The sequence below is a fragment of the Heterocephalus glaber genome, unplaced genomic scaffold (genome assembly GCF_053883595.1).
Source record: "Heterocephalus glaber isolate CG9 unplaced genomic scaffold, H.glaber_assembly_v1.0 deba00000621, whole genome shotgun sequence".
Lineage (NCBI taxonomy): Eukaryota > Metazoa > Chordata > Mammalia > Rodentia > Bathyergidae > Heterocephalus > Heterocephalus glaber.
Genome location: NW_028258153.1, coordinates 21,430,870 through 21,443,505, shown reverse-complemented (window position 1 = coordinate 21,443,505; position 12,636 = coordinate 21,430,870). Strand labels below are relative to the sequence as shown.

The 12,636-nt window shown below is 43.7% G+C and overlaps 1 protein-coding gene across 2 annotated transcripts in view; it reads right to left on the bottom strand.

Annotated features, from left to right (window-relative positions):
• The window catches only part of Raph1 (Ras association (RalGDS/AF-6) and pleckstrin homology domains 1), a 127,135-nt gene extending 115,809 nt beyond the window's left edge, over positions 1-11,326 (bottom strand). Inside the window, exon 1 of one of the 2 annotated variants that reach the window (XM_021263579.2) lies at positions 11,023-11,326. Coding sequence is in view for 1 of the 2 variants with exons in the window: in XM_087205831.1 (XP_087061957.1) it covers positions 10,275-10,511 (237 nt within the window). In the remaining variant the exon portion in view is untranslated. Of the gene's footprint in view, positions 1-10,274; positions 10,956-11,022 lie in introns of those variants that run through there. The other variant, XM_087205831.1, reaches the window with a different exon arrangement.
• Positions 11,327-12,636: the final 1,310 nt, after the last annotated feature.

Below are 12,636 nucleotides of genomic sequence, written 5' to 3'. Positions count from 1 at the left end.
TGTTGAATTCTCTTACTTTTGTGAAATGCATTTTCAAGCACTGGAAATTGTTTGACCCTCACATATTGAGAAAAAGCTGTTCAATATTTTTCTGTACCCACACATGGTCTGCCTACCCCCTAAAGGCAAAATGGAATGCAGAGGAAAGTACTGATTATACCACTTCACAACTAGAATTATACTGTAAGAGAGGGAAAATGGTCAGAATTACCTTATGTTTAGACTTTCTTTGCATTAAGAGAGAATCCTTGTGTTCAAAATGTAAAGGCAACCAAAAGAAAAGCCAGGCACCTGTGGCCCTTAAAGCACAATCAGATGCATCTGTTACTGAGCCTGAGGTTCCCCTCTCTTGCCCTTCGGATCCTAAGGATGAGGTTTCCAAGGCAACCTTAATCAAAGCCTCATCCACTATTACTAAGCCTGAGGTTTCCCTCACTTGCCCTCCGGACTCTAAGGGCAAGGCTTCCATGCCAACCTTAACTGAAGCCTCTACTGGGCCAAATCCATCCCTATATGATTCTGTTCAAGCTCCTCAATGACAGTATCCCTTCTAGGGAGTTGGTGGAGAATATGGCCTTACCCATATCCCTGTATCCTTTTCTCGCAGGGACCTCAAACAGATCGAACAAGATCTCAGAAAGTTTTCAGATGACCCTGATAAGTACATTGAAGTGTTTAGGGGACTTACTCAGACCTATGAACTAGACTGAAAATATGTAATGTTACTCTTAAATCAAACACTGACTTCTATTACATTTGGAGATGAATATCATATTGTTAATTTTAGAAGGCCAGAAGACAGGCAGCCAGGAGGAACAGCCAGTTCCTAGTGGAGCCCAAGCAGTCTCTACACAAGATCCCTATTGACCTACCAACCAGATGGGAGAGTGGAATAGGAAACATCTTCAGGGATGTATTCCTGAAGGTCTAAGGACAAGAACTAGGCCCTTCAATTATTTTATTTTATTTTATTTTGGGGGGGGGGTACCGGGGATCAAACTCGGGTCCTTGTGCTTGCACAGCAGTTGGCGAAACCACTGAGCTAAATCCCCAGGCCCCCTTCAATTATTTTAAATTGTCAGCTATTCATCAAGAGAAAGATGAGAACCCCTCCGCTTTCTTAGATCATTTACAAGAGACACTGGTGAAACACACATTCCTTGCTCCTGCTTCAGTAGGACAGATTATTCTTAAAGAATAGTTTATTAGCCAGTCAGCTTCAGATATTAGGAAAAAGCTACAAAAAGATGGCTTTTGCTTCAGATAGCTCACTTGATACTGTAGTGACAATTGCCTCCTCAGTATTTTATAGTATTTTATAATCCAGACAAGAAGAGGCCAAGGGGAGAAAGCAATGAGACCAAGAAAAAGAGGCTGCATTGATTATGGCCTTAAAAGGAATAGACTCTAAGTCTGACTCCCAGGGATCCAAAAAGAGCTCAACAACTAAACTCACCTGCTACCATTGCAGAAATCCAGGCCACCTTAGGAGGGACTGTGATAAAAACTGTTACAAGAGGCCCCCTGAGACATGCCCTGATTGCAAAGGTGACCACTGGAAGTTGGACTGCCCCTTGAGATGGAGGTCCCAGGGATCAAATCCATCTTACCAGCTGATCCATCAAGACTGAAGGCCCCAGGGCACTCTCTGCCTTCTGCCTCTGGCCAGACTGTCACCTCCACATAGGAGCCCCAGGTAATCATGACTACAGAGGGAAATGAAACCAGCCTATTGCTGGACACTGGCATGTGTCTCTCAGTCCTTCTTTTCAACCCTGACCTTCCTTTTAGCCACCATACTTTAGTGAAAGGAGATACTGGAGAGGAGGTAACTACTTCTCATAAGCCTTAGGCTGTAACTGGGACAGCTTTCTCTTCTCTCATTTTTTTTTTTTTTTTTGGTACTGGGGATTGAATTTAGGATGTTCCACTTGCAAGGCAGGTGCGGCACCACTGAGTAAATCCCCAGTCCTCTCACTCTTTTTTGACTATGCCTGAAAGTCCAATTCCCCTCTTAGAGAGAGCTATCTTGTTTGAGTACTGTAATATACATGCACCCAGATCAGGTACACTGCTTCCCCCTGGTGGACACAAATAAATCCTGAAGTAGGGTCAACAAACAGTAGAATACCAAGAGCAATAAGAGCTGCCCCAGTGCAAATACATTTTAAAGATCCCACTATTTTTCCTCACCAGAGATAATACCCTTTAAGGTCTGAAGTTAAAAGAGGACTATTGTCAATAAGCCACAACTTAGAGACACAAAGTTTATTTACATCCTATTAACAGCCCCTGCAACAGTCCAGCCTTGGGAGTTCAAACATGCAATGGATGGTTCCGGGGCCTGCCTTGCAAGCGCAAGGTCCCAAGTTCAAACCTCAGTACCAGAAAAAAAAAAAAAAAACATGCAATGGAGTGTGGAGGTTGGTACAGGACCTTAGATGGGTAAATGAGGCAGTAGTGCCAATCTACCTGGTGGTATCTAACCCATACACTCTCCTTTCTCATATCCCAGAAGATGCTGGTTGGTTTTCAATGTTAGACTTAAAAGATGCCTTCTTTTGTATTCCTTTACATACAGATTCTCAGTTTCTTTTTGTCTTTGAAAACCTTCACAACCAGGCCTCTCAACTGACTTGGACTGTGCTTCCTCAAGGGTTCAGAGACAGTCCTCATCTTTTTGGGCAAGTGCTTTTCCACAACTTGGCATGTTTTGAATTTTCCCAAGTTACAGTCCTGCAATATGTAGATGATATATTGTTACGTGCCCTCTCAGAAGAGTTCTCTAGCTAAGGCACCCACAATACTCTGCTAAATTTTCTAGCAGACAAGAAGTTATAAGGTCTCTAGGTCTAAGGCACAACTTTGCAGCCTTGAGGTAAAATGCTTGGGCCTTATCATACCTAAGGAAACCTGAAGGCTGGCAGAAGAGAGAATTAAACCAATACTTTCTTTCCCTCAGCTCAAGACCCTAAAACAGCTAAGAAATTACAGGCTTTTGTTGTGTTGGATAGCAGGGTATGGTGAAATCACACATCCCCTCTATCAGCTCATAAAGAAACCCCAAAAGGCAGATGCCCGTATTTTAACCTAGGAATGTAATTCCCAAACCACATTCCAGAAGCTTACACAAGCACTTCCAGATGTCTCAGCACTGAGCTTACTGACAGAACACTGTTTTAATCTATATGGTGATGAGAAGGGGAGAGGCATGGCTTTGGGAATGCTTACACTGGATCAAGGACCTACTCAACAGCTTGTAGGGTATCTGAGTCATGAATTAGACATTGTAGCAAAGGGATGGCCTGCTTGCCTCAGAGCTGTGGCTGCCACAGCTCTCCTGGTACCAGAGGCATCCAAGTTGACTTTAGGCACAGATCTCATTGTATATACACCTACCTCACAATGTGGCAGGACTTCTTTCTCCCAAAGGGAGCCTATGGCTATCTGACAAATGACTTTGCTCTATTCTAGAAGGACTAGCCATTCAAATAAAAATATGTTCCTTCCTTAAACTCTGCCACTTTTCCACAAGAAAATGAGGAAACTGATGCTGGAAGACATGACTGCAAACAGTAATTCTCCATATGTACACAGCAAGAAAAGACTTGTTACACACACCTTTTACTGACACTGATTTGACCCACTTCTGTGATGGCAAGTCCTTCATGGAAAATGGGACAAGAACAATAAGGTATGCAGTACTGAGTCTACAACAGACACTGTGAAGTTCCTAACTTTCCCTTGGGACTAGTGCCAAGTTAGTAGAACTCATAGCTCTGACCAGGGCTTTACAACTCAGTGAAGGACAGAAAGTCAATATTTATACAGATTCAAAGTATGCTCTCCTAGTGCTGCCTGCTCATGCAGCCATATGGGAAGAAAGGAATTATCTAACAGCCAATGATCTCCTGTAAAGTTCCTATAAAATTTCTATAAAGGACTTATCTAATAGCCAATGATCTCTTATCCTAAGAAGATAGATGAACTTTTATCATCTGTCCATGCCCTCCAAAGTGGTAGTAATTCACTGTAGAAGGCACCAAAAGGGAGCTGAAGAATTTCAAGGTAATCAACTGGCTGATGTAGCTGCAAAAGAAGCTGCTTGAAGGCTCTCCTTTCAGGCCCCCCCTGATTTGGGAAGGGTACCTTGATTATACTTGACCCAAATATTCTCAGTCAGAAATTGAATGGGCTCTTCCATGGGTGTCAATTCCTTCAATTAGGATGATTACAATCAGATGATGGTAAATTGTTCCTTCCTGGTGCTAGTCAACGGAAAATTATTAAATCTTTACATCAAACTTCACAAGAGACAAGATCCACCAGATGGTCTCAAACTTATTCACAGGAAACCGACTTTCTTAGAAAATACAACAGACAGTTAAGACGTGAGCTCTGCCAAAAGAATAATCCTCTTAACCAGACAGTAGCCCCTCCAGGTATACAGAGAAATGGTAAATACCCTGGAGAGGTTGGCAGCTCGATTTTACTCATATACCAAAGGGTAAAGGGCTCCAATACATATTGGTCTGGGTAGATACTTTCACAAATTGGGTTGAGGCCTTTCCTTGTGAACAGAAAAGTACAACAGGTGGTAAAGGTTTTGGTCTTAGAACTCATTCCCAGATTTGGACTTCCTAAGAGCTTACAGAGTGGTAAAGTAACAAACACACAGGGTGCCTCTCAGACACTGGGCATTCTCTATCACCTTCATTGTACATGGAGGGCACAATCATCAGGAAAGGCAGCGAAAATGAATGAGATTCTAAAGAAGTATCTTCACAAAGTGGCTCAGGAAATCCATCTACAGTGGCCTCACTTACTACCTTTAGCTCTTATCAAAGTAAGAAATACACCTCAAATTCTAGGCCTCAGTCCATTTGAAATGCTTCATGGATGCCCTTTTCTCATTAATGATTTTCTCTTCAATAGAGAAACAGGTGTCTTACTAAAAGATCTCACCTCATTGGCTAAATTCCAACAGATTCTTCAACAGCTAATTGAAGCTCAGCCTAAAGAGAAGGGAAATCCCACATTCCACCCCAGGGATTTAGTACTGTTAAAGTCTCTTCCCTCATCTTGTTCCCTAGGACCAACTTGGGAAGGACCATATAGTGTGATCCCATCAACTCCATTAGCTGTCAAGGTAGCAGGCCTGGACTCCTAGATACACCACACCCGACTTAAGCCCCGGGAACCAGACTGTCACTGAGTGTAAGCAACCATCCGAATACTCCTGTGAACCCACAAAAGACTTAAAATTCTTGTTCAAAAAGAAAGCAAAGTCTTCAGATAAGTAATCTAAGATGTTAGTTACTTAGCCCTTTTACTAATTACTTTACCTCTTAAAGCAGAGTATAATTCCCTATTAGTCTAGGGACAGGAATATGCAATTATTACAACAAACATCTTGATGGATATGTGGCCTGCTCCCCTTGTCAAGTACATCAGAACTTTCTTGGTGGGTATCCTCACTTCAAGGAGATGATTGAAATAAGCTACAAGACTACACTGATGAGACACAAAAAAGTTCAGAGGTTCATAGTTTAGCCCACCATTACAAGGTGACTGAACAGCCTATTAACTCTACCCTTAACGATCCTGGACATAATCAATTTTTTTCTAAGAATGTCACTGAAGCCTCTCTAGACTCTAGTGGAACCTCTATTAAGTAAGAGTAGGGGTCCTATCATGAGAGCCAACAATCATAGCTATCAAGATGGCTACTTTCAGATATGGGGTGATTATACATGATTAACTCCAACTATAGAAAGGCCCCTATGTTGGGAACAAAGAAATCACTCCTATTTCTCATTGGCCTAACTCTTCTAAATACATAAGATGGACACACCCCTGAGCAGTGTATACACATGATAACTTTATAGGTCAAAGACTCATTTGCAAGAGACTGGTTTAATTGCCCTGGAATTAGGTGGGAAGTCCTCAATGGTACTTATTGGTCCTGTGGAACCAATTTGTGGCCCTGGCTACTCCCTGGATGGATACGGAGATGCATGCTGGGATCAAAACTATCAGGAGTGTCAAAAATAACAACAAACCTGCAAACTTACCCCACCTCTGACACTGATGGTCTAGGAGTGTGTTTCACTGATATGATCATTTGGCTTCTATCTTTGTCCCTTCCCTAGGATTACAGGATGGCATGCAATACATCAAGGCCTTGGCTAACCACTGGGAGTGCTGCGCTATAGATCACTATGGCCATGCCTAATTTGCCTCTTCCTGAGGATGCAACAGGGCCCTGTGGGAGGAGAACAGGTGATAAGAGGCCATGGCAGAGCAGGACCTGGCTGAGAAGAGGATGTGTCTTCCTCCCTGTCCATCCCCCATAAAACCATCAAAGCATGATGTTCTGCAGACCTTAGCTAGTCTCCCAGTTCTGGTTACAGACAAGCTCCTTTTACCTCCCCCTGCACTTCCCTTATTGCTACCACTTAAACACACTGCAGTTCCTAGGCAGTCCTCTTCTCTCATCAGGAAGAAGGCTCCACCTGGCTTTAGCTTTTTGTATCTGTCTTTTCTTCACCCCTCCACCATTCTTCCTCTGTGGACCTTCCAGCTGTGCAGGCCTTGGTAACGAACTACTCAATGGGCCTTAAAAGACACCTAGACTGGTGACTCTCTCCTAAATGAAGTAAAATTAATGAGGCAAGCTGTCTCCAAAATCGGGTGGCATTAGACATCCTAACAGCAACACAAGGGGGCAGGTGTGCAATTGTAAAAGCTGAGCATTGTGTGTATATTCCTGATCTTCTGCTAATATCTCAATGGCTGGTCAATATTAAATTACAAATTAATGCCATGTTGGATTCTAAGATTCCCTGGACCTTCTCCTTATCCTCTTTGTGGGAGGCCATTACTGACTGGTTCTTTCCAGTGGAAACATTTACTGGTTGTATTCATAATAGTCTTGTTGATCTTATTATTTGGCCGATGTATACTTAACTATTTCTTTGGCCTTGTCTCCTCCAGACTTAAAGCTATATGCCTACCCAAGACAAGGATGCCTGGCATCTGTTGAAGACCTTTAGACAGACCCTCTAGAGAGTATCTGTGACTGCCTATCACAACTACAACTCCCTTCAGCCAAAAGTAGCCAGAATGGTCATTGCCCCTTGCCCCCTCACCGCAGTTAGGAGTACCTCTTCAGAGGGGGAATATTATAGACAGCTAAGTTAGACAGAAATACAGGCAGTCAGACAAAGGCAGGCCCTTGAGGGAGTCAGGGCAGAGGATGAGAACACATTACAACTGTGGCTGGAGGGGCATCTGTTAAAGGTCATGCCTCAAGATAAAGGCAGAATGACCAGGCCTACATGGCTCCCCAAGGGATAAGCCATAAATTGAAGATAATATTATAATTGATATCACCTGGTCCAATAAAGTATAAATAGACATCAATCAAGTGGGTGACCAAGACCTGATCCATTTCTTCCTAAAAAGGTCCTTGTTCTTTCCATGTATACTTGCTCATGACCTGGTTCCCCATTGGGTAAATATTACACATATTTCAAAGGAGGGACTGTGGATGAAGCTCAGCAATAAGAGTGCTTGCCTCATATGCACAAGGCCTGAGTTCAATCCTCACACTACAAAATAAATTCAAAAATACAGAAAACAAGTGTTGGAAGGATATGGAGAAGTTGGAACCCTTGTGCATTGCTAATGGGAGCAATAATTTGCATTGCTGCTATGGAAAATATGGCAGTTTCTAAAAAAAAAAAAGTTAAACATAAATCATTATGTTGTAGCAGTTCCACTTCTAGATATATACAGAGTTTACCAAAAAACGTATACATCTGGAAAAGAAAAACTTGTATAAATATTTTAATACTGACTAATACAAATTACTTTTGGCCTCTACAATCACAAGGCATGCTCAAAGTGGTGACCATGAGCTTCCAGATATTTATTAGTAATGTGAACTGCTGAAGTGTGTATACATTTTTTTGGTGGACTCTACAAACCTCAGAGAACTGAAAGCAGCAAATCAAACAGATACCTAGCCGTACACCAATGTTTATGGAAACATTATTCACAACAACCGAAAGGTGGAATCCAAATGTCTATAAATGTTGTATATACATATAATGAAACATTGTTCAGCCTTTAAAATGAAATTTTGATATATGCTATAACATGTATAAATGTTTAAGACATTATGCAACATGACATAAACCAGACAACAGAACAAATTATGATTCCACTTATGGTAAGTAACCAGAGTAGTCAAACTCAGAGATAGAAAGTAGAAAAGTTGTTAGAAGGGGATGTATGGTAGGTGGGGAGTTATTGTTTAGTGGATAAAATTACAGTTTGGAATAATAATAAAAAGTAGTGGAGATATGTAACAGTTGCATAACAATATGAATGTACTCAATGCCACTGAAAAAATTATTTACTTAAAATGGTTAAAATGATAAATTTTGTTATGTATACTTTACCACAAATTTTTAAGTGTGTGTGCCTTCTATTTTAGTATGGTGGCAGCACAGGAAAGTGGTTAAGAATACTATACAAGCTTAAGAATTAGCCTTTTTCCACACCCAGTTCTGCCACTTTACAGCTCTTTATAGCTCTGTCTGCACCTGTTTTCTCAAATAATAACACCTGTTTCACAGGGTTATGGTGAGGATTAACTAAATCAATTCACATAAAGTGTTTAAGATAGTGCATACCATTTAGTAGTGACTTTGTTATTGTAAGTTTAAAACACATTTTAAATTTGATTTTGTGTGTGTGGTACTGGGGATCAAATCTAGGACCTTGTGCATGTGAGGCAAGTATTCTACCACTGAGCTAAACCATCAACCCTTAATTTAAATCAAACATCTGCAGAATCTCAGAAGCTCCTCCTCAAAATTCTTAAAAGTGGTAAAACACAGTTTGAAAACCAGTGATCTAATCCAAAAATTCACTTCATAAGGAATCAAGAGGTGAAGTTATTTGCCTGAGGTCACATATTTTATTTCATTAATAATTTTCCTAAGAGTTTGGGATTAACACCAATGTTGCCATTCAACTACTTCCAAACCAAAGCAAGTAAAGTCATGATTAGATTCTGTAATATGTCTCCAAGAATCTTAATAGTGTAATTGTTATCTATGTTCCTAACCTAATAAATACTTATTTGTTTATGAGGTGGGGGCCAAAAAGTAGTAAAACTAAAAACACCACTTCAGAAGTGTTAAAAATGTGAAAACACACTCAGTAAGTGCCCACTACTCCTTTCAGCCCATTACCTACTATATAATCTTAGATCTCTAAGCCTGTAAAATTAGATGAGTGCTTCTGACAAACATAATTAATAAAATTCATCACAGGGAAACACCTACAAACAATTCTATTCAAACAGAAGAACAGCAATCCAAGTAACATAAAATGTCTAATGCAAAAAATCATGTATTAATCTTTGCAGACATTTCTGCACTTATTTGAACAGGTTACAACTGGTTTCTGGGAAACTGGCGACACAAAAAGCAAAATAACGGAGAGAATTTGAAGGTTAGACTCAATAAGAACTAAAAAGCTTAAGGGTGTCTCTATTTTTTGCCCCTCCCCCAATAGTCTTCCGCCTCCCTTCAGCTCTCAAAGGACAGCACCACCTCCTTGTGGAATGTCTTGCTATCCCTATCTGCATCTGTTGAAATCCTACCCATCCTTAAGGGTTCCATTCAAATGCCGCCCATTCCATGGATCTTCCAATTCCCTCAAGCCATAATCAATAATCTCTTCTTCTTATTCCACACCTCTATTTTGACATTTTGTTATATAATGCACTGTACTACAATGATCTATATTCACCTCTTACCCACTTTCCTCCAAGAAAAAAAAAAATCCCTAGAGAGCAGTCAGAAACGAGGAAAAGAATTAGCATTTGTTAAACACCTAAGTGCTAGGCTAGATGCTACCAATTTTGCAGACATTATCTCCTTTAACCTGCTGGACTACCATCTGGGAGATAAACAGGTGGCAGCATTTCTGTTTCCTCACCGGGAACTACATTCGAGAGTTCAATAGGTTTCTCACTTTCACGCTGGTGGTCAATGCCAGGGAGCAAGGAACGCTGACCGATTTTCCGGCTCCAAAGGGCGCTCTCTACCGCCCCTTGTTGCAGATCTTTTTCACTTTGTGTCCCCACCCTGCCTGACAGGGAGTAGGCAGGAGGTATTCCACAGATGTTTACCTCAGGGACTCAATACCGCCCTTTCTTTATCCGATGATTCCCCCCAGCCCCTACCTTACCTTACCTTCCTTTCCCTTTCCGTTTCCAGTGGACTCCGCATACTCAGGCAGCTTCCCACAGCCCCATGAGTAATGCTCCACACAGTAGCCTTTTCTAGGAGGCTGAATGAAAAACTATCCATTCCCCCAGATCTTCCCAACTGCACAGAAATGCAACACACAAGTATCACGCAATACACTATCCTCAAAAGCTCCTGTTTCATACCGAGCCACGTCTTTGAGCTTACAGGCTGCAAACGCATGCAGTTTCCAGCGCTCACTGAGGAGTCACCCTAAGACGCTGTCTGAATAAGAACAGCACATTTTCCAGACCGGTCTTAGAGCGAAGGCATCTCCACCACCACGCCGCCTCCTCCCTTTCTATCGCACCCCTGGACAGCAGTTTGGATTTCCGGCGGGAACGTACGCGGGAAGGTGAGATGGGGCGACCCCTCAGCCTGCTTAATTAGAAGACCACAAGCGCGCGCCCGCCCGCCAGCCGTCTCAAATCTCGGCCCCGAACTCCAGGAACCACGCCCGGCTCCCGGCCAGCTTCTCCCCCACGGCCTCGGCCCCGCCGCGCCCTCCCCGCACCCCCGCAGTCTCCCAGGGCTGTCCCCCGGGGCCCCGCCACCCCCGATCCCTGCTGGTCGCCTCGTCGGGCAGCGACCCCGCCCCAGGCCCTGCGCGCGCCGAGAAGATGGAGGCGGGAGCGCCTCGCGGCCCCACGCCGGCCACTGCCTCCGCGACTCTAGGGCGAGACGCAGTTCTCACCGCGACGGCCGCTCACTCCTTCAGCGGCCCGGGCTGCCGTCGCCACCACCTCCTCCCCGGGCGCGGCGCTCTTGCCCCGGACACGCACGAACGCCAGCTGCTCCTGAGTGGCTGACTGCCTGACAAACCGACTGACTGGCCAGCCGACTGGGCGGCGGCGGCGGGGCGGGGAGGACGCAGTGCCCCGCGGCGACGGAGCCCACTGCGGCCGCGTCCGGCGGAGACGCAAAAGGCGGGGCCGAAGCCTGCGGCCGCTGCACGGACAGACTCCCGGCCTTCGCCGCGCGCCCGCCGCGCCGCCCACCCCCACTTCCGGCGCGATCGGCCCCGCCCCGCCCCTCGCGCCCCGCACGCCCCGGGCCCCGCCGCCCGGCTCCCGACCGCACCCAGCCCGGGCGTCCTCCGAGCCCCGCCTTTCCTCCACGCGTCCCTGGGAGCCGCCTCCGGGAACGCGTGAATCAGAATGAATGAGTGCGGAGGGAAACCCCCGCTGTGGCCTCAATCCCGGGCCCTGTCGCGGCCAGGGGGCCCCTAGCTGCTCCCGGAGGGCCTCGGGCGACACCCACTCAGGGAGTGGACGGGTGGAGGAGCCACCTGCATCTGCTTTTCTGTCATCTGTGTTCCGAGACTCCACAGAAGTGCTAGATGTGTTCCAAGGCATCTACCGACAGTTGTTGATATCTGTGAATCTCGTTTAGGCCAAAAACTGCAGTCTCACACAGTGCTTTGGGAAGCTTTTAGAAATTAGGCATTTCAATTACTTCAATGAGTCTTTAACTTTGAACTCTGGTCATCTTGTGATCTTAATTTATCTCCTCACGGAAATTGTTTAGGGGTAGGATGTTGACGTTTTTGCTTATCACCAAGCTCAACATTACTCAGGTAACTGCTTCTTTTGGTGCAGGTTTGACTTAGGCAGACATTTGTATTTCAATTTATGTTCTTATTTTGACGTTTGCCTAAAGATAAAGGGAAAAACTGGAATGAAATTATTTTTGCTTGTCTACATAGAAAGTAACTTTGTTGAGAGCACTAAAATAACTGAGGAATTGGTAGTGTTACATAAAATTGGTTGCAGTGGACATTCAACAGGCTTTTTCAGGCCTTCCCATCTGGTTACTAAAAGTTTCTGAATCTTAAATTTTCACAGATAAAGAATTGACCATATATTTCGGAATCCTGGCTCCCTTGCTGAGAACCAGAGTGTTCATTTCTCTGTCCTATGGCCAAATGCTGTTTTGGTTAATTGCATTCTTCCTTCCTGATATTCTTGAGGACTTTCAAGTGGTTTTGGGCTTTTTTTGTACAATATATTTCAAACTGGTATTTAGAACCATATGGTACAGTTCCCACTTGAGATATCTGCACTTTGGAAAACAACTGCATTTTTTTTTAGGGTTAGTGGATGCTTCAGTAATTTGCCATAAAATAATACTATCTCAAATAACAAGGGTGGTGCTGACCAATTCTTGTAGCCTTTTTTTTCTTGTAGAATTCATCCTTTATTACCTCTATTATAATTATTTCCAGTAAGTTATGACCTTCCCTAAATGAATATTATTTATTCCTTTTTGTATCTTTCACAATATCTACTATATAGTGATTTGCTCAGTA